Source organism: Leucopleurus acutus (genome assembly GCF_964270905.1).
Source record: "Leucopleurus acutus genome assembly, chromosome: 10".
Classification (NCBI taxonomy): Eukaryota; Metazoa; Chordata; class Mammalia; order Artiodactyla; family Delphinidae; genus Leucopleurus; species Leucopleurus acutus.
The window spans coordinates 26,352,629-26,373,641 of record NC_139153.1 but is presented as its reverse complement, the minus strand read 5'-3'; the positions used below and the strand labels follow the sequence as shown (position 1 = coordinate 26,373,641).

Here is a 21,013-nt window from a genome sequence, read left to right as displayed (position 1 = left end):
TTTGTCTTTTTGTGACTGACTTATTTCACTTAGCAATGTCCTCAAGTGTCATTCACGTTGCAGCGTGTGTCATAATTTCCTTCCTTTTAAAGGATGAATAATAGCTCACTGTATGTCTGGATGACATTTTGCTTATCCACTCATCCATCAACGGATACTTTGCTTGCTTCTGCCTTTTAGCTACTGCGAATAATGCTATCAATACGGCTGTACAGATCTCTCTTTGAGGCCCGGCTTTCAATTTTTTTGGGTATATACCCAGAAGTAGAATTGCTGGATCATATGGTAGTTCTATTTTTAATTTTGTGAGGAACTGCCGTACTGTTTTCCACAGAGGATGCACCATTTTACATTCCCACCAATAGTGCACAAGTTTTCCAATTTCTCCACATCCACTTGTTATTTTCCTTTTTTTTTTTTTTTAATAGTAGCTATCCTAATGTGACAACATTTTTGGTTGTCACATCTCAGGGGGAGGGGTGCTATTGGCAATGGGTAGAGGTCAGCAGTATTGTTAAACATCCTACAATGCCCAGGACGGTCCTCTGCCACAAAGAATGGACTGGAACAAAATGTGGCCAGTGGCCAGGTTGAGAAATCCTGATTTAAGCTATCAGGTTCATCTTTCGTAGCAAATCTCACCCCCCTGACAAGTGCAGCCTCTCTCTTCTTTTGCTGAGATCCTCAAAGCCAACGATTTCCAAAAACCTGGAAAGCAAGGGAAGACTGAGAAGAATGGCAACATTTCTTTTATTCAAATTTTATTGGAAGTTTACAAATGTATTACAGACATCAGTAAAACATCATATCCATTTTACAGGGCACGGATCTCAAGCAAAGTGTTCACGACAGTCTCTGGCAGAGCCCACACCAAAGGTCTACTGCAGACCTTCTTAACAAATAGCTTGACACCCGACACACAACACAGACTCTGGCATGCCTTACCTTCTCAGGCCCTTTGAGGTTTTGTTTACGTACTTGGAATTAAAGCAGGAGATGGACAAAGTGATCCTGTACAGGAAAGAATGTGTTTAGGAGCGGGAATACTGCCAAAGTCCTAATTTACTATGGAATAAGGAGGACCCATAGGTCTTAGAATGTGAAGTCAGGGTCCACGACAGAACCAAAATGCTTTATGGAAAAACATGGACATTCACTAGAGAGGTTTGAGTAACTCTCTCTGAAAAATTTAGAAAAGCTTGGTCAGCGACCTATTGGTCAGTGGCCATACTCAGTAGGGTGAGGGATGTCTCAGAAAACTCTCAGGCTAGAACAAGGCTTTTTTTTTTTTTTTTTTTTTTTCCCTACAGAGTCATCGTATCTAAATCACAGAAATGTTTTCTAACACTACGTGACATCCCCCCTCCCCGCCTTTTTATTCCTGTTGGGGAAAGCTAGTTTTGTCAGCAGGAAGTAAGCTTATAAAACAGTATAGCTCCCAACAGTACATTATACTTTATGGGAGTCTTGGGTTGAAGGGGATCCTACTATGAGAAAATGGAAAAAGACTGAAATCCTTTTTTGATCCTAACCTTGATGACTGCTTCCGAGGGGTCAGACGAACAGGCTCTGGTGTCTGCTGAGGCCCCAGAGGGACCGGCCACTGGAGGCTAGGCAAAACTCTCTTCATTTCCACTTCTCTTGCGCTTTAAGAAACGCACCTCAAAAGGCGGCCATCTGGAACTGCCTTCCAAATACGCAGAGGAGGCTTGGCTGTGTCCTGTACCTGGAATGCTGTCGCAGAGCCCTTTTCAAAGCCCTGAAGGTGCTAAACAGTGCTAATAGCAGCCTTCTGGCATGAAATCCTCAGATGACTGATGCCATCGTTCACGTTCCTTTGTCATAGATTCTCCTTCTTATGCATTAGCATCTGGTTTCTGTTAGAGAGAAACAGCAAAGAGCACTTCTCCTTGGAATTTAAATTTTTGTGTTCTTTCTTGTTAGAAGGTGGGATTAGACAAAGAATAGGACGAACTCTTATCTGACCTCTGTGATAGGACCAAGAACACGAGAATGGAAAAGGAGGCCAAAGAGAGTTGTCTTCATTTAGCCTAAAGAAGTCAGCCTCCTTTAGCATCTCCGATACGGGGGCATAGAAACTGGAGTCTCACAATTATTTAGGGATGATGCTTCCTAAATGGCTGGTGTACTGTTTTGGGCCAATGGCAAAAGAGCCCAAGGTAGAAAGACAAATAAGAATCAGTTCACAAATAAGATTTGTTATCAGACAAATAAAATCAGTTCTGATCAACTAGTCCTGGACGGTTGGAGTGTTGAAAAGATTTCTGAGGCTGCAGCCATGCTCTCTGGGAAAGTACACAGTGGTACCTTGGTTATATCTGCCCAGGTTGCAGGGATGGCAGAGCACATGCTACATATGTGGTACTACTGGCCCCACCTGAACTCAGCAATGGCTGGTGGTACCCAAGAAGCAGAGAGCTGCCGCAGGAGAGAGAAATATAATCTTGGTGTATTGAAGAAACATCCTACAGAATGGGAAAAGAGGATGAGAAAGAGCTGTCCTCAGGTCACATATGAGAAACGCAAAATTGCTTGTTCACGGGGCTGGCTGAGGGTGGAAAGGAAGGACTAGAGAACAGAAGGTGAATATGAAAAGAGGGGGTCAAACAACCAACACTAAAAAATGTCCCCCCCTTGAACACCTGCAAAACGGGAAGTATGGTTCTGGTTTCCCTGACCTCATTTACCGTCACACTTGGTAGAAATCCCAGAATTCTCTGACAGATGGAAGAGTACCTGAATGCCACCAGCCTGCTAACAAACTTGCTCATAACATCAAGGGTGATATGCACTGGCAGGGCCATTCAGGAAACTGTCACTGACTTCTGCTTGGGAAAGGGCCAGCTCTGTTGTCCCTGAATTGAGCAGCGACAGGAAATGAAATGAACGCTAAAGTGGGGGTTTATCCAAAAGATAAGAAGATCAATATGAGAAGAGGTAGGCAAACAAAACAAAACAAAACCCAAGGCATTAGCAAAGAAAATAAACTGTGGTACTTTTCTAAAAACAGCCTATTAAAGATGAAATGACGATCTAAGAAGAGGTGAGTGCGAGCCTCACCCACAGATGACGCTTGACCAAGAAGAGCTCCCGGCGATGACCAGGCAAGGACCCTCAGGTCCTGCCTCGGAAACGAATGCATTGAACTTTGGGGAATGGGATTCTGGGATGTTACGTGTAAGTTATCACTAAGGGGAGGAACTCCCGATACGATGATGTCCTGCTCCCTCTAAGGCATATACTTGCAGGTTCCGTCCTCACTGTGAGGGTTTACCTGTCCTCCATCGGCATTCTCCATAAGGTGCCTGGCTGCAATGTGGGGTGGGAAGGAGACACTGGCAGTGACGGACTAGGTGGAGGTGATCTTGCTTATAGACCGTCTGACCCTGAGGCTTGCATCTCAACACGCCTCCAGCTCTGACCAGTTCAGCCGATGGATGCTCCCTGGGCAGCTAGATCTGAAATTGCTTATTCCTCTCTCCCTCGGGGCACTAATTAGGTGTCAGTTTCTAGGCCACCTTCTTCTTTCTGCTGACGGTGGTTAAAGCCTCATCGGGGAATTGTAAGAGGTACTCTAAAAAGGAAAGAGAAAGCAACGTTCACTGGGAGAATTTCTTTCCTTGGATTCCAGGCCACAGAGGACAGACATTATTTTCAGTTATTTACTAAGTTAAATGATCTACTTTTTTCTCTCTCTTCTTTTTCCAAAATGCCTTTCTATTCTCATCCATCCAGCAACTTAGAACTCCAAATTGGACTCGCCCCATTTCTACCAGAAACCTGCCACGCTGGTAGCGTGGTGGTGTACATTATTTCTTAATCAGTTTGCCAAGCAGTTTACAAACTCACTATACAAACGTAATAGAGTTAATTCTCCAGAGGCTTGGATAATTAAGGAAGCATTTAGATATGAAGAAAGCATGCGGAAAACAGCCACAACCAACATTTGCATTGCTTTTTCAAAACATCAGTGACAATGACAAATGTCTTATTAATACCTGAAAAGCAAATTATTTTAATACATCCTGAATGGAGTGCCACTTCCACATCCTTTACAGCCTTCCTTCCCCCAGACCCATTTGGGATGGTGTCTAAAAAGCCACTTTTCACATTCTCCCCATAAAAAAGTACTAGAAAATATTAACTACTATACTGAAGAGAGACCACGCTCGCCTCACCATGGCAGATGGCCACTGAGATACACTGTGTACTACATCGACAGTACACCTCACTAAAGGTGGGTCCTCCGATGGATTATTTCAACTGCCACAATCCACGAAGGGGACGAGGAGGATGGAAGTAAAAGCAAGCGCTTCACTTTTAACTGAAGCAAGGTAGGAGGTTTTATTTTACTATAAACAACACAACCGTTAAATGTCTTCTTTAAGCAAACTCACTTTTGAGCCCATCTTCTATCTGACTGACGGTCCCCAAAGTTCAAAATGGAAACCCCCCTTTCAGCAACATCTGTTTTTCAAAACCATAACACGGAAATCTCCTGAGCCGCTCAATCTTTCTGGGTAACCCAGATACTCTGGTTACGGAGCGCATTAAACTGGGTTTTTTTTTTTTTTTTCCCACAAGCACTGGGGGCTATTCGAGGTGGTTGTCAAGTCTCCTCTACTTCATTTCCAGAAGTTCTTCTTTGCTCTGACCTTCCTTCATATTCCCCTTCAGTCTCTACCCTTGACCTGTTCCTTCTCCACGTTATGACCTACGACCTAGAACACACCATCACTCCCAGAGTCCCTCGGAACCTTTCTGGCCCGAAATTCCCAAAGCTGAAGTTCATTTGCGCTGAGGACAACCGGTTGTCAGGCTAAGGCAGCTGTCTGCCTTGGTAAAGGAAAGCGGATAATACGATCCAGGAAACGAGCACCAGGAAATAATGCCACATTCAAAACAATGTCATGCTGACGTCACACAAACCGCACCACTCACAGACACTTTATGTTCCCCAAGGGATAGCTCAATGGTAAGCAACTTCAGTGTTCCCAGCAGGGATGGCGTTTCTCACGGAACCTGACTGACACTGGTTGGTTTTTCTAATTGGCAAAAGTTACGCCGGCAATTATAAATAAAAAAAAAAAGTTACTATCACTTTGTAGAGAAGAGATTCTACTGAGGCTGGGAGCGGACTTAAGGATGGCTCCTCAAGATAGGTGGAGCATCAAATGCTTTGGGTGTCATAGGTAATTTTTGTTTTTCAGCCACAAAAAGCCAAATTGAATAAACTCCTTTGAAAAAGGTCTCACTGACATGTAACAAATTTGTATAGAAAAAAGAAAAAAAAAAAAAAAAGTGGTCCTGGACCACCTTGGAGTACTACTCAAAGACAATGCTGGACGTGCATGCAAGGCTCCACTGAGTCCTACGATATAGAAATTCCTTTGATATTACAAAATACAAAAATATTTTATCAGAACTCTCATTTACATCGCATTTACAATGGACATGTAAATAACTTAGTCTTGGGTCCTGGCTAATAAACAAATTACGTACTGGAAAAAGGGTCCTAAAAGGGAGAGAACCAGAGAGGCTATAATATATAAGCGAGCGGGAAACAATTTTGCCATCTTGCCAGTGGCAGCTCAACACAGACGGACGGGAAGGAGGTGACCAATCCTGGCCTCCGTAGAGTCTATAGCGTTTCCAAAGTGAAATGTGCAAATAATATTCAACATGCCAAGAACTGTGACTACCTATCGAGTCAGTCGGTGACCTTGCCGCCATCAACAGAGAGCTCTTCTCATCTCTCCCTGGAACCACCAAAGCAAAGAGCTTTAAAATTTAAAACAGTGCAAGTTTCTGAATTTACATTCTTACCTCCCATCTTCCCCTAACCCCTGACCCCCATCGGATTAAGAAATGATACAGTTTTTGCTCTTTTGTCTTTTCCTGCTGTGCAACTGTCCCCTGCCACCTAGCGTGGAAGACTTGGGGAGGCCGTACGAGCTGTATTTGTGCAGTAACTCATCACTCGTGACGTATCGCAGGTGGGCGGGCTGGGGGATGGGTTCTCCTAGGAAATAGCCCTCGTTGTCAGACTCCGAGGACGAAGAGCAGGTGGAACACCAATCGTACTCAGTGAAGTAGGGTCCCCATCGCTCCCCAAAGGCGTTCTGCAGAGCCAGGTCCGATACAGTCCGGGGGCACCGGCCGTACAGGTCCCTCCGGGACCCCTGGCCCAGGCTCTCCTGGAAGCTCCGCTGGCGCATGAACTGATCATAATCCTCCCTGGCTCTCAGGGGGGGCCTTTCTTTTAACTGAGAGATGGCCTCGCGCTCGCTGGCCAGGTGGAGGGCGTTGTCTGAGCGAGAGCGTCGGGATCGCCGGGAGCGGTGAGGTCGGAAGCGGCGGTTGTCTTCGCGGGAAGTGGCTCTCCGCCGCGTGCGCTCGCTCATGGGCTGGATCCTCACACCCTCCGGCCCCGGCAGCTTGCTGCCCGCCATCCCCCCATCGAAATCAAAGCTCTGATGCATCCTTCCGTGGGCCTGCAGGTCTCTGTACCTGATGGGGTTGCCGAGAGGGTGGAGGTTTCCCTCCATCTCCTGGTACTGCTGGGCGGAGAGCAGGCTGCGAACGGACTCGGCGCTGCGGAACTGCATGGACGAGTTCAGCGTGCCCATGTTGCTCAGCTTCTCGGACACGTTCATCCCAGAGTCTTTGCTGAGATCGGGCATGGAAAACCGGGAGAGGTGCTCCTGGCGCTTGGCACCACCATCTGCAGAGAGGCCTGGGGGAGAGAGAGGAAAGGTTCACAGAGGTTAATACAAACGTGCAGCCATGGGAGTCCCGTCGCTGTGGGTCATCTGAACCGTTATCTATCCAGGGTCGCTGCATACGGTTGCACAGTTGCACACTGCACACAGGCTCGCTCAGAAAGTATGCAGGAGGGCTCTCCCCATTCCATAGCGGGCCAGTGTCCACTTAGAGGGGACACCTGGTTAAAATGCATCCACGAGATGTTTTTTTAATAGTCATGAATTCCTCCAAAGGTTCATCAAAATTACTTAAGAGCCCATCATGTATCTTATAAGTGATGTTTCTTCTGTTCAGAAATTCACTTTAAAAACTGCTCAATCACCTCGCTGGTTCTAATGATGACTATAAGCTCCACAGGAGAGATATTCTGGACAAAGAACCTTTAAGCTATAGAGGCCGGGCCACGCCCAAGCAGTTCCTAGCAACACTGAGCCTAGAGTCTAGTCCCATAATACTGGACCAGTTCACTTCCGTGTTTACCTCCAGCAATTTCCCGCTCTGCCTGCTGTCCCTGGGCCTCTATCCCAGATGTCTTGAAAACTAAGTGGCTCCCTGGGTGTAGACAGAGGGATATTTACTCTCTCAGGGTGTTTAGTAAATGACTGTTTCAGGGTTCCAAATGGGCCCCTAGCAGTCAGAAGATGTGAGTGGGACTCCGAGGGGCATTCCTCCTTCTCCTGGGGAGACACTTTTTAAAACAAAGCAGTGACCCGAATGCTCTCTAACAGCAGGAGGCCCTAGCAATGATCCTGCATTCCCTACATGCTGTCACTGCCATCACTGAGATGAAAACCATGTTGAAGGGAGCAGGAGATTCTTGACTTCAGAAACTTCCATTCTGCCCACCTTAAAGCAGCACTCGCTAAAACAGCAGTTTAAGAATGGACCAGGTGGCAAAATCTCAGCACTTCCCACTCATTATCGATGGAAAGATGAGCAGCTTTGCCATTTCTGGTCACAGACAACATGTCTTTGGATTGCACTGGCCCATTAGAAGCCCTGCCGCCGATTACCCCACCTAACGGGGCCAACAACTTTGGCTCCCCTCACAAAACTGTTATGAGCACTTTGAAACACTACTTAGCAATACCCACTAAAGCTAAATATACATATATATGTGTGTGTATGTGTATATATATGTGTGTGTGTGTGTGTGTGTATATATATACATACATGAATTATGAACAAAGTTGCTTTGAATACCTGTGTTCACTTTTTTGATGGACTTAATGTACTCATTTCTGTTGGGTATATAGCCAGAGAGGAGATCCTGTGTCCTTCTTTTTATTTATTTATGTACGTACATATGTATGTTATTTTTAAAATTGTAATACAGTTGATTTACAATGATTCAGGTGTGCACCAGAGTGATTCAGTTTATATATCTATATATATATACAGATATAAATTCTTTCTCTATATACACATTGTATATAAATTCTTTCCACATATATATAAATATATATATAAATTTTCTTTTTCAGATTATTTTCCAGTATAGGTCACTACAAGATATTGAATATAATTCCCTGTGCTATACAATAGTCCTTGTTGTTCTGTTCTGTGACTTCCCATTGCCACTCTTGGTTATATACCCAACCGAAAACAGTTTATGGATCCAAAAAAATGTCCAAGGGTATTCAGAGAAGCTTTCTTTATAACAGTCCAGAACTAAAAACAATTCAAACGTCAAACGTCAATTAACAGTGGTTTTTTTCTAGCATTCCCCATTAAAAGGAATCAGGCAGGACTTTTTGGAGAAATGGCTAATTCCAGGATAGGAGGAGGGAAGGTAAAAGATGAGCCTGGAACACCTTGTTATGCCAAAAAGTGAGGAAGTGTTAAAAATAAAAAACGAAGGGAAGCTTGCGAGAACACCAGAATCACAGCTAGCAGCTGGACAATCATCGACAGGAAGACACTGGAACTCACCAAAAAAGATACCCCACGTGCGAAGACAAAGGAGAAGCCACAGTGAGATGGTAGGAGGGGCGCAATCACAGTAAAAGCAAATCCTATAACTGCTGGGAGGGTGACTCACAGACTGGAGAACACTTACACCACAGAAGTGCACCCACTGGAGTGAAGGTTCTGAGCCCCATGTCGGGCTTCCCAACCTGGGGGTCTGGCAACGGGAGGAGGAATTCCTAGAGAATCAGACTTTGAAGGCTAGTGGGATTTGATTGCAGGACTTCGACAGGACCAGGGAAAACAGAGACTCCACTCTTGGAGGGCACACACAAAGTAGTGTGCGCATCGGGACCCAGGGGAAGGAGCAGTGACCCCAGGGGAGACTGAACCAGACCTACCTGCTAGTGTTGGAGGGTCTCCTGCAGAGGCAGGGGCTGACTGTGGCTCACGGTGGGGACAAGAACACGGGCAGCAAAAGTTCTAGGAAGTACTCCTTGGCATGAGCCCTCCCAGAGTCCGCCATTAGCCCCACCAAAGAGCCCAGGTAGGCTCCAGTGTTGGGTTGCCTCAGGCCAAGCAACCAACAGGGAGGGAATCCAGCCCCACCCATCAGCAGACAAGCAGATTAAAGTTTTACTGAGCTCTGCCCACCAAAGCAACAGTCAGCTCTACCCACCACCAGTGCCTCCCATCAGGAAACTTGCCTCTTGGATAGCCTCATCCACCAGAGGGAAGACAGCAGAAGCAAGAAGAACTACAATCCAGCAGCCTGTGGAACAAAAACCACATTCACAGAAAGATAGACAAGATGAAAAGGCAGAGGTCTATGTACCAGATGAAGGAACAAGATAAAAGCCCAGAAAAACAACTAAATGAAGTGGAGATAGGCAAACTTTCAGAAAAAGAATTCAGGATAATGATAGTGAAGATGATCCAGGACCTTGGAAAAAGAATCAAGGCAAAGATCGAGAAGATGCAAGAAATGTTTAACAAAGACCTAGAAGAATTAAAGAACAAACAGGGGCTTCCCTGGTGGCGCAGTGGTTGAGAGTCCGCCTGCCGATGCAGGGGACACGGGTTCGTGCCCCGGTCCAGGAAGATCCCACATGCCGCCGAGCGGCTGGGCCCGAGAGCCATGGCCACTGAGTCTGCACGTCTGGAGCCTGTGCTCCGCAGTGGGAGAGGCCACAACAGTGAGAGGGCTGTGTACCGCAGAAAAAGAAAAGAAAAAAAACAAACTTCCCTAACATGGGAAAGGAAATAGCCACCCAAGTCGAGGAAGCGCAGAGAGTCCCATACAGGATAAACCCAAGGACGAATATGCCAAGACACATAGTAATCAAACTGGCAAAAATTAAAGACAAAGAAAAATTATTGAAAGCAGCAAGCGAAGAATGACAAATAACATACCAGGGGACTCCCACAGGGTTAACAGCTGATTTCTCAGCAGAAACTCTACAAGCCAGAAGGGAGTGGCATGATATACTTAAAGTGATGAAAGGGAAGAAACTACAACGAAGATTACTCTAGCCAGCAAGGATCTTACTCAGATTCGATGGAGAAATCAAAAGCTTTACAGACAAGCAAAAGCTGAGAGAATTCAGCACCACCAAACCACCTCTACAACAAATGCTAAAAGAACTTCTCTAAGTGGGAAACACAAGAGAAGAAAAGGACCTACAAAAACAAACCCAAAACATCAAGAAAATGGTCAAAGGAACATACACATTGATAATTACCTTAAATGTGAATGGATTAAATGCTCCAACCAAAAGACACAGGCTTGCTGAATGCATACAAAAACAAGACCCATATATATGCTGTCTACAAGAGACCCACTTCAGACCTAGGGACACATATAGACTGAAAGTGAGGGGATGGAAAAGGATATTCCATGAAAATGGAAACCAAAAGAAAGCTGGAGTAGCAATAACTCATATCAGAAAAAAATAGACTTTAAAATAAGAATGTTACAAGAGCAAGGAAGGACACTACATAATGATCAAGGGATCAATCCAAGAAAAAGATATAACAATTATAAATATATATGCACCCAACGTAGGAGCACCTCAATGCATAAGGCAACTGCTAACAGCTATAAAAGAGGAAATCGACAGTAACACAATAATAGTGGGGGACTTTAACACCTCACTTACACCAATGGACAGATCATCCAAAATGAAAATAAATAAGGTAACACAAGCTTTAAATGACACAACAGACCAGATAGATTTAACTGATACTTATAGGACATTCCACCCAAAAACAGCAGATTACACTTTCTTCTCAAGTGCGCATGGAACATTCTCCAGGATAGATCACATCTTGGGTCACAAATCAATCCTCAGTAAATTTAAGAAAATTGAAATCATATCAAACATCTTTTCTGACCACAACGCTATGAGATTAGAAATGAATTACATGGGAAAAAACGTAAAAAACACAAACACATGGAGGCTAAACAATATGTTACTAAATAACCAAGAAATCAAAAAATACCTAGAGTCAAATGAGAATGAAAACACGACGATCCAAAACCTATGGGATGCAGCAAAAGCAGTTCTAAGAGGGAAGTTTATAGCTATAGAAGCCTACATCAAGAAATAAGAAAAATCTCAAACGAACAATCTAACCTTACACCTAAAGGAACTAGAGAAAGAAGAACAAACAAAACCCAAAGTTAGCAGAAGGAAAGAAATCATAAAAATCAGAGCAGAAATAAATGAAAGAGAAACAAAGAAAACAATAGCAAAGATCAATAAAACTAAAAGCTGGTTCTTTGAGAAGATAAACAAAATTGATAAACCATTAGCCAGACTCATCAAGAAAAAGAGGGAGAGGACTCAAATCAACAAAATTAGAAATGAAAAAGGAGAAGTTACAACAGACACCGCAGAAATACAAAGCATTCTAAGAGACTACTATAAACAACTCTATGCCAATTAAATGGACAACCTGGAAGAAATGAACAAATTCCTAGAAAGGTATAACCTTCCAAGACTGAACCAGGAAGAAAGAGAAAATATGAACCGACCAATCACAAGTAATGAAATTGAAACTGTGATTAAAAATCTTCCAACAAACAAAAGTCCAGGACCAGATGGCTTCACAGGTGAATTCTATCAAACATTTAGAGAAGAGCTAACATCCATCCTTCTCAAACTCTTCTAAAAACTGCGGAGGAAGGAGCACTCCCAAACCATTCTATGAGGCCACCATCACCCTGATACCAAAACCAGACAAAGATACTACAAAAAGAGAAAATTTTTACAGACCAATATCACTGATGAATATAGACGCAAAAATCCTCAACAAAATACTGGCAAACAGAATCCAACAACACATTAAAAGGATCATACACCATGATCAAGTGGGATTTATCCCAGGGATGCAAGGATTCTTCAATATATGCAAATCAATCAATGTGCTACACTGTATTAACAAACTGAAGAATGAAACCCATATGATCATCTCAATAGATGCAGAAAAAGCTTCCGACAAAATTCAGCACCTGTTTATGATAAAAACTCTCCAGAAACTGGGCACAGAGGGAACCTACCTCAACATAATAAAGGCCATATATGACAAACCCACAGCAAACATCATTCTCAATGGTGAAAAACTGAAAGCATTTGCTCTAAGATCAGGAACGAGACAAGGATGCCCACTCTCACCACTATTGTTCAACATAGTTTTGGAAGTCCTAGCCACGGCAATCAGAGAAGAAAAATAAATAAAAGGAATACGAATTGGAAAAGAAAAAGTAAAACTGTCACTGTTTGCAGTTGACATGATACTATACATAGAGAACCCTGAAGATGCCACCAGAAAACTACTAGAGCTAATCAATGAATTGTGTAAAGTTGCAGGGTACAAAATTAATGCACAGAAATCTCTTTCATTCCTATATACAAATGATGAAAAATCTGAAAGAGAAATTAAGGAAACACTCCCATTTACCACTGCAACAAAAAGAATAAAATACCTAGGAATAAACCTACCTAGGGAGACAAAAGACCTGTATGCAGAAAACTCTAAGACACTGATGAAAGAAATTAAAGATGATACCAACAGATGGAGAGATGTACCATGTTCTTGGATTGGAAGAATCAATATTGTGAAAATGACTATACTACCCAAAGCAATCTACAGATTCAACACAATCCCTATCAAATTACCAATGGCATTTTTTACAGAACTAGAACAAAAAATCTTAAAATGTGTATAGAGACACAACAGACCCCGAATAGCCAAAGCAGTCTTGAGGGAAAAAAAAGGAGCTGGAGGAATCAGACTCCCTGACTTCAGACTATACTACAAAGCTACAGTAATCAAGACAATATGGTACTGGCACAAAAACAGAAACATAGATCAATGGAACAAGATAGAAAGCCCAGAGATAAACCCATGCACCTATGGTCAACTAATCTATGACAAAGGAGGCAAGAATATACAATGGAGAAAAGACAACCTCTTCAATAAGTGGTGCTGGGAAAACTGGACTGCTACATGTAAAAGAATGAAATTAGAACACTCCCTAACACCATACACAAAAATAAACTCAAAATGGACTCGAGACCTAAATGTAAGACCAGACACTACAAAACTCTTAGAGGAAAACATAGGAAGAACACTTTTTTTTTTTTTCGGTACGCAGGCCTCTCACTGTTGTGGCCTCTCCCGCTGCGGAGCACAGGCTCCGGACGCGCAGGCTCAGCAGCCATGGCTCACGGGCCCAGCCGGAGCGGCACATGGGATCCTCCCGGACTGGGGCACGAACCCGTATCCCCTGCATCAGCAGGCGGACTCTCAACCACTGTGCCACCAGGGAAGCCTGGAAGAACACTTTTTGACATAAATCACGGCAAGATCTTTTTTGATCCACCTCCTAGAGTAATGGAAATGAAAACAAAAATAAACAAATGGGACCTAATGAAACTTCAAACCTTTTGCTCAGCAAAGGAAACCATAAACAAGACAAAAAGACAACCCTCAGAGTGGGAGAAAATATTTGCAAACGAATCAACGGACAAAGGATTAATCTCCAATCTCCAAAATATATAAACAGCTCATGCAGCTCAATATTAAAGAAACAAACAACCCAATCCAAAAATGGGCAGAAGACCTAAATAGACATTTCTCCAAAGAAGACATACAGATGGCCAAGAAGCACATGAAAAGCTGCTCAACATCACTAATTATTAGAGAAATGCAAATCAAAACTACAATGAGGTATCACCTCACACCAGTTAGAATGGCCATCATCAGAAAATCTACAAACAACAAATTCTGGAGAGGGTGTGGAGAAAAGGGAACCCTCTTGCACTGTTGGTGGGAATGTAAATTGATACAGACACCATGGAGAACAGTATGGAGGTTCCTTAAAAAACTAAAAATAGAATTACCATATGATCCAGCAATCCCACTACTGGGCATATACTCAGAGAAAACCATAGTTCAAAAAGACACATGCACCCGTGTTCACTGCAGCACTCTTTACCATAACCAGGTCATGGAAGCAACCTAAATGCCCATCGACAGACAAATGGATAAAGAAGATGTGGTACATATATACAATGGAATATTACTCAGCCATAAAAAGGAACGATATTGGGTCATTTGTTGAGACGTGGATGGATCTAGAGACTATCATACAGCGTGAAGTAAGTCAGAAAGAGACTAACAAAAATCGTATATTAATGCATATATGTGGAACCTAGAAAAATGGTTCAGATGAACCGGTTTGCAGGGCAGAAATTGAGAAACAGATGTAGAGAACAAACGTATGGACACCAAGGGGGGGAAAGCTGCAGGGGGGTGGTAGTGGGGGTGGTGTGATGAACTGGGCAATTGGGATTGACATGTATACACTGATGTGTATAAAATGGATGACTAATAAGAATTTGCTGTATAAAAAAATAAATAAAATAAAATACAACAACAACAAAAAGATGTTAAAAAAATAAATAAATAAATGCCCCTGGTAACCATTAAAAAAAACAAACAAACACAGAAAACAAAAATGAAGGGGGGTTGGTTTTCAGAATACAGGACCCAACTTCAAAGGGATCCCACCAGCCAAAGCTGAGCGATTCGAACATTCAGACGGTACTGATTTATAAACCACTGAGCAAACCAGAATTCATGAATCCATACTGATAACAGACAAAAATACCAGCAAATAAATGGGGGAGAAGCGTGGGCCCTTGTACATAACAGGCTGGAGTGTGCGTGCAGGAGGAGTGCTGGATTTGGAAGATCATCGTTTTGTAACCACTGTAGGTAAAGACTGGCTCATGCAAGACACGAAATATGCTAAATTTAGGGGGTAAAACTTGATTGGGGAGCAGGATATCTGCATGGTGTTGTTAAGTGGTTCCCCACTTATCGCTTATTATCTATAAGAGAAAATTTAGTAACTATACAGTGGAATAATCAGACAACACTCTGACCACCTCCATCACGGACGAGGTGCCACTGACACCATGTCCCTCCAGATGGGATTCCCTAAGCAGGACACACTACCACCTACGGAGTCTTTCAGTCAAAAACACATACCCTGAATGGATTCAGGAGGAAAGACCAGACGAACCCCAAATGAGGAATATTCTATTAAGAAGAAAAGGGATTGTATTTTTAAAAAGAAATTCAGTATCATAAAAGACAAAGACTGAGTGAATGTTCTAGACTAAAGGATATTAAGGAACCACAGCAACTATATACAATACCTGATCCTGGACTGGACCTGCACTGTAATGAAAATAAATGCTACAAAGGATAAATTTTCCTCAAATGCAAAAATTGGGACATGGGCTAACTCATAAATGTATTATGCTAAATATACTGTGGTTAACTGATAATTAGGATAATGTCAGAGAAGATCCTTATTCTTGGGAAATACACACGGAAGTATATGGTAGTAAATGGCCAAGATGGATGCAACTCGCTCTCAAATGGTTCAGAAATACACTGCGCGCACGTGTGTGTGTGTACACAAGAGAGGGCAAACGATAAACCAAACGGGTAAAATGTTAACAATAGGTGAATCTAGGTAAATACTTTATGGGTATTGTTTGTTCCATTTTTGCAACTTTTCAATAAGTTTGAATTTATTTCCAAATAAAAAGTTTCTTAAAAATTGTAGTATAGTTATGTGATGCAAAGGTTTTCAATTCCAGGGGAAATTACTGGGGGTAGGGGATGCTACTGGTGTGTAGTGTGTAGAGACCAGAGAGATGCTGCTAAACACCCTATAATGCACAGGACAGTCCCCACAACAAAGAATTATCCAGCCCCAAATGTCAATAATACCCCAGTTGAGAAACCATGCTATACTGGAATACTACACAACGAGAATGAATAAGTACATGGACAGCATGGATGAATCTCATAGAAAACGCTGAGAGACACAAAAGAGTACAGGCAGTACGATTCCATTTACGTGAAGCTCAAGAACAGGCTAAGGCTGTCTGTGGTGACAGAGGTCAGAAGAGTGGGAGGGGCACAGGGAAATGTCCAGGGCGCAGGAAATGTTCTCTACCTAGAGCTGGGTGATGATTATAAAAGGATGCACATGTAAAAATGCCTTGAGGTGCAGTTTAAATATTTGTTTGCTTTACCTTATGTAGGTTATAACTCAATAAAACGGTGTAAAAATAATGCAGTGTTCTCGTTAAAGAGCTCAATTTAAACGTTGGATATGCCTACAAAGAAACTATTCTGCCCAACATCATACTTTCCAGTCACTTCTTTTTTTTAAAATTTCATTACTGGGATAACTGGCAGGGTAAGAGGAGTGGAGTTCTCTGACTCCTGCTTTCCGAGCTGCTTATCTGTGACATACACATCATAAAAGCTGATTTACAACAGCTAATCACTTCCAGAACCTCCCCAAGCTGAAGGCGGAGCGGAGAGGATAGCAACGCAAGATGATGAACGACCAGCCTGGGCAGATAAACTCTAGTAAGGAAGGAAAAAAAAATCCTTCAAAAATCACACTGAGAAACAAAAGCTACATGGGTGGGAGCGATGATCTCTGCGGGGCTTTTGGAATTAGGGTTGGGGTAAATAATCTAGCAAATACTATACATTCCCAAACATGCTGTTTTCCTGAACCCGTCTTTTATAAGCCCCAAAGTCATGCATTTCTGAGAATGTCCTGTGTGTGAATACATTCATATTCAATGAGGAAGTAAACGTGAGGAAGGATAGCTTCCACTCTGCTGGGAGGTGATGATGCCCTATTGAACTGTACTTCTGCCTCCTGGGAAATCTCAGGATACCCTTCAGCATCTCCAATCCCCACAAAAGAAAAGTCCTCTGGCAAGAACTAGAGAGCCCTGTCGCTCAAGCTCGGAGTCCACTAACAGTTTTACTTAAACGTAAGCTGGGAGATGTGCGGGTAGGATTGGAAAGGCCACCGGCTCACTCCAGACAGGAGAAATGTGTAGGTTCTCATTTATTAACTCAGAGTCCCCTTCAGGGGCTTCTTACACGCAGGCCATGCACAAAATGGCCAGTGTTGCCCAGAGATGAGCAATAATTGTGTGCCTGCCTCTAAACAGAGCGGCTCTGTGGTTAATTTCACTACTGGTCAAATCCAGAAACCTTATGCAGATGTCAAAGTCTCTCCAAGATGGTGGACTAAATGTTCCTCCCTGGCTGACTCTGCTTTAGTCGCGCTTACACACACCAGCAAGCTCATATCAGCCCCTTATGGAAAACTCTCCCCTTTGCGTGGCTGCCTTCTTTGGACCACTAAGGGCCTCATGTAAATACCACCTCTTCCATGGTGCCTGCCCTGATTGTTCTTTCTCAAGGAGCAAAGTTGTCCCCCACCCCCAAACAGTCACTCTGTAGCACCTGACCCTTGTTTAAAGACCCCACTCTGACTTATTTTCTTAAATTTATGTTTAAGTTGGTAGCCAAATGGATGCCCTCTGGGAGCAGGGATCTTGCCCACCCCCCCCGTTTACCACACTGGAACTAGCAGTGCTGGGCATCCTGCTGGGGGAGTTAAGGTAAATGAATCCTCACGCTGCCCACAGCTAGGAAAAAGCAACCACCCTCTGACCTGGAGCAGGCCAGGACTTAGAAGATTACCCGATTGTAATTTGCATGAGTGGCATGCCAATCATCAGGAACCAAAAAACCCACGGTCACACGAATCAATCTCATCGTCTCTGGCCGTTCATTACACGGCCCACCATCTGGGGCTTCTCCAATATTAGAGGAACGTGTGGTTTATAGTTGGCCCCTCAAACTGCAAAAATATTTTGTCTTATTGATCACACTGCTGGAGATCTGTTTAAATTAGCAGCTTCCATGTCCCCAAGATGGACCTATACTATCCCAGCTCACATCTCACCCTGAGAAACTCTCCTTCCCTCTCTAACTCACTCTGAGCAGAACTGAAAGGTGACTTGGGGCAACTTCTGAACCTCTTGAGATGCGTGTGTAAAATGGGCCTAACAACAGTACCTGAGTTCAAAAGCTTTAGTGATGATTGGGTGAGAAAATACATACCTTTCGTTTTTATTTCATTTATTTTTTTGGCCATGCTGCGCAGCATGCAGGATCTTAGTTCCCTGACCAGGGACCGAACCTGTGCCCCCTGAAGTGGAAGCACAGAGTCTTAACTACTGGAGCGCCAGGGAAGTCCCACCTTAGTCTTGAAGCCTCATCACAACTACCATAAATCTGGGTAGTTCTGATTTCCTCTCCATCTCCTTGGCGAGCCTATAAGCTCCTGCTTGCTAGCCCCGATCTCAGTAGCTGGTATTCGATGCATGGGAAGAAAGTAAGCAAGGCCTAGGAGTCCCCAGTGAAAGAGCGCATGCTCCAAGAAATTTACACCCAGCCAACTGTAAAGACAAACAAATACTTGCTGAAGGCGTGATTGTATGAAGGAACGAACCCGCGACGAGCCACACAGGACCAGACACATCATGATGTTCACCGAAGATGAGCCACTAAAATAATGATAAAAATAATTTGTGCCTCTCAACTGCAGCTGGGGCTGACTTCTCTACCCAGAGGAAATGCAACTCTCTGTTCCACTTGTCTGTGTCACATGAGACTCAGTGTCAAAACGCTGCAAACCAATATAGTCTAACCAAATGGGGTTCTCAACGCCACTCTGCTCTTCTGCAATGAATGAACTTTACTTTTCTCGCTGCCCAAGCCATAACGTGTGTGTGTGTGTGTGTGTGTGTGTGTGTGTGTGTGTGTGTATGTGTGAACGAGCACAGCTGTGGTATGGGAGGTGGAAACTGCACACTAAGTTCTCCAGAGAGCTCTGGCGGAAGCCCATCGTCTGACCCCGCACTTAACACTGGCATCTTCAGGGCCCCAACACATTCTGGAGAGCCTGGCAGAAGATCCCACCGGGCAGCACGAGACACAGATGCCAGGTTGCTTTCCTCTCCAGTGGAACTCTGTCTTATTAATAGACAGAGAGGGTTTTCTCCTCTTCTAATAAAGCAGGCTTTGTGAGCGGCACTGGATGGTGACCGTGGAGTTAAACGCCTTGATTTATCCTTATCCCTGGGGTCGGTGTGGCCAGGAGCGACAGAAATGTCCACATGCCGCAGGGGCTGGGGGTTTCCTTCAGGTGCCCCAACAAGCAGACATCAGTATCGAATTTAGCCTGCGGTTCCCCGTGGTTAAACTGTCAACCCGAAAATGCAGCCAGGGCGCTTTAAACAACACTCCAGCGTTTCTGTCCAAGCAATGCCTCCTCACTGCAAATAGGAGGTCTCAACAGAATCCAGTGACAGTGAGAAAAATCACTACCTTCAAAGAATGCTCTGGGTCTGATGGAAGAGAAGGGCAATCTTTGCGGGGCTCCCTCCCTCTATTCTAAGAGCAGAAGGTATTCGCTCAAGCCAGAGAGAAGAAAATGCAGACTTACAAGTACTGGCATCTCTTTCTGTTCCTCACTTATTGCCCTTTCTAGCCCTACTCCACCCCTGCGAAAACAAACAAAAAAACCAAACCAAAACAAAAAAAACCACAACTGGCGTAGGCAGAGAACTGTGTTTCTGCCAACTTGAAAGACGCAATTCAGTAAAAGAAAGAATATCTACTCACTTTTTGCCCTCTATACATTTACAACCCATACTGATGATTTAGTAAGGTCTTCCCAATATATATATATATTTTTTCTGAAGCAAAGACATGAAGAAAAAGGAATTGTTTAGAATAGGGGTTTGCAAACGATGGCCCATGGGCCGAATCCAGCTCACTATGTACTTATTTTTGTAAATAAAGTTTTATTGGAACACAACTCCATCTATTTGCATGCTGTTTATGGCTGCTTCCTTGCTATAATGGGAGAAGTGAGTCACTGTGACAGAGACTGCATGACTTGCAAAGCGTATAATATTTACTATCTGGCACTTTCTAGAAACAGTTTCAACCTCTGGTTTAGAACGTGAATGTGAACGTGAAGCTGTATCAAGTCTGAGCATCACCAAAAGTCAAGGGCTCTACCCAGGCTAACTGTCTGAGACCATAAAAAATATCTTTGGGGTACCAGCTGACTTAAATGCATGTGGGTAGTCTGCTCAGGTCCCTTGGGATCGTTTTTTCCCAACTAAGTCGACTGATTTCATCAACACCCTGAACTTCAAATTGGCAACAGCTGCAGAGAACCTGTCATCTAGGCAGTGGAGTTTAACCACCACCACATGTTCCTTGGTGACAGGGCACAGACCGGTTTGAACAGAGTACAACAGGGAAGGCTCAGGGAGTGGGGATGGAGAGAAGGGGAGAGGGAGAAGGAAAGGAAGGGGAGAGATTATGAACAAACTCAAAATCCCTTGCTCTTCAAAGAGTGACCTGTGGACCAGGGGCAACGGCAGCCGATCCAGACTTGCAGAATCTGAATCTGCATTTGCACAAGATCCTCTGGTGATTCACACACACGTGAGGATTACAGGAACACTGCCGGACTTGTGATAGAGCTTCAAGGGCAATCTTCTTTGCAACTACAGGTGCTTCTAAACCAGAAAAGCCCGTACCCTCAGAGATACTAAATCCAGGGATTTCAACCTCGGTAGTATCTGCATCTTGGGCAGGATAATTCTTTGTGCTGGAAGCTGTCCTGTGCATTGTAGGAAGTTTAGTAACATCCCTGGCCTCTCCCCACTAGGAGCCAGTAACACCCTCCCCCTCCCATTTGTGACAACTCAAACCGTCTCCAGACAACACCAAATATCGCCAGGGGAACAAAGGCAGCCTGACGGAGAACCGCTGCTCTAACAGTTTCAGTCCTGGAGCTGCTGATAGAAGACAAAGGAGAACTTGTTCCTGA

General features: G+C 43.8%; 1 protein-coding gene across 1 annotated transcript in view; it reads right to left on the bottom strand.

Moving 5' to 3' along the window:
• Positions 1–5,882: 5,882 nt before the first annotated feature.
• PRICKLE2 (prickle planar cell polarity protein 2) overlaps positions 5,883–21,013 on the bottom strand; it is a gene marked incomplete at both ends in the record, with an annotated part of 337,443 nt that continues 322,312 nt past the window's right edge. The window contains 1 exon segment of the mRNA XM_082848660.1: positions 5,883–6,757. Within this exon segment, the coding sequence (XP_082704786.1) occupies positions 5,883–6,757 (875 nt within the window).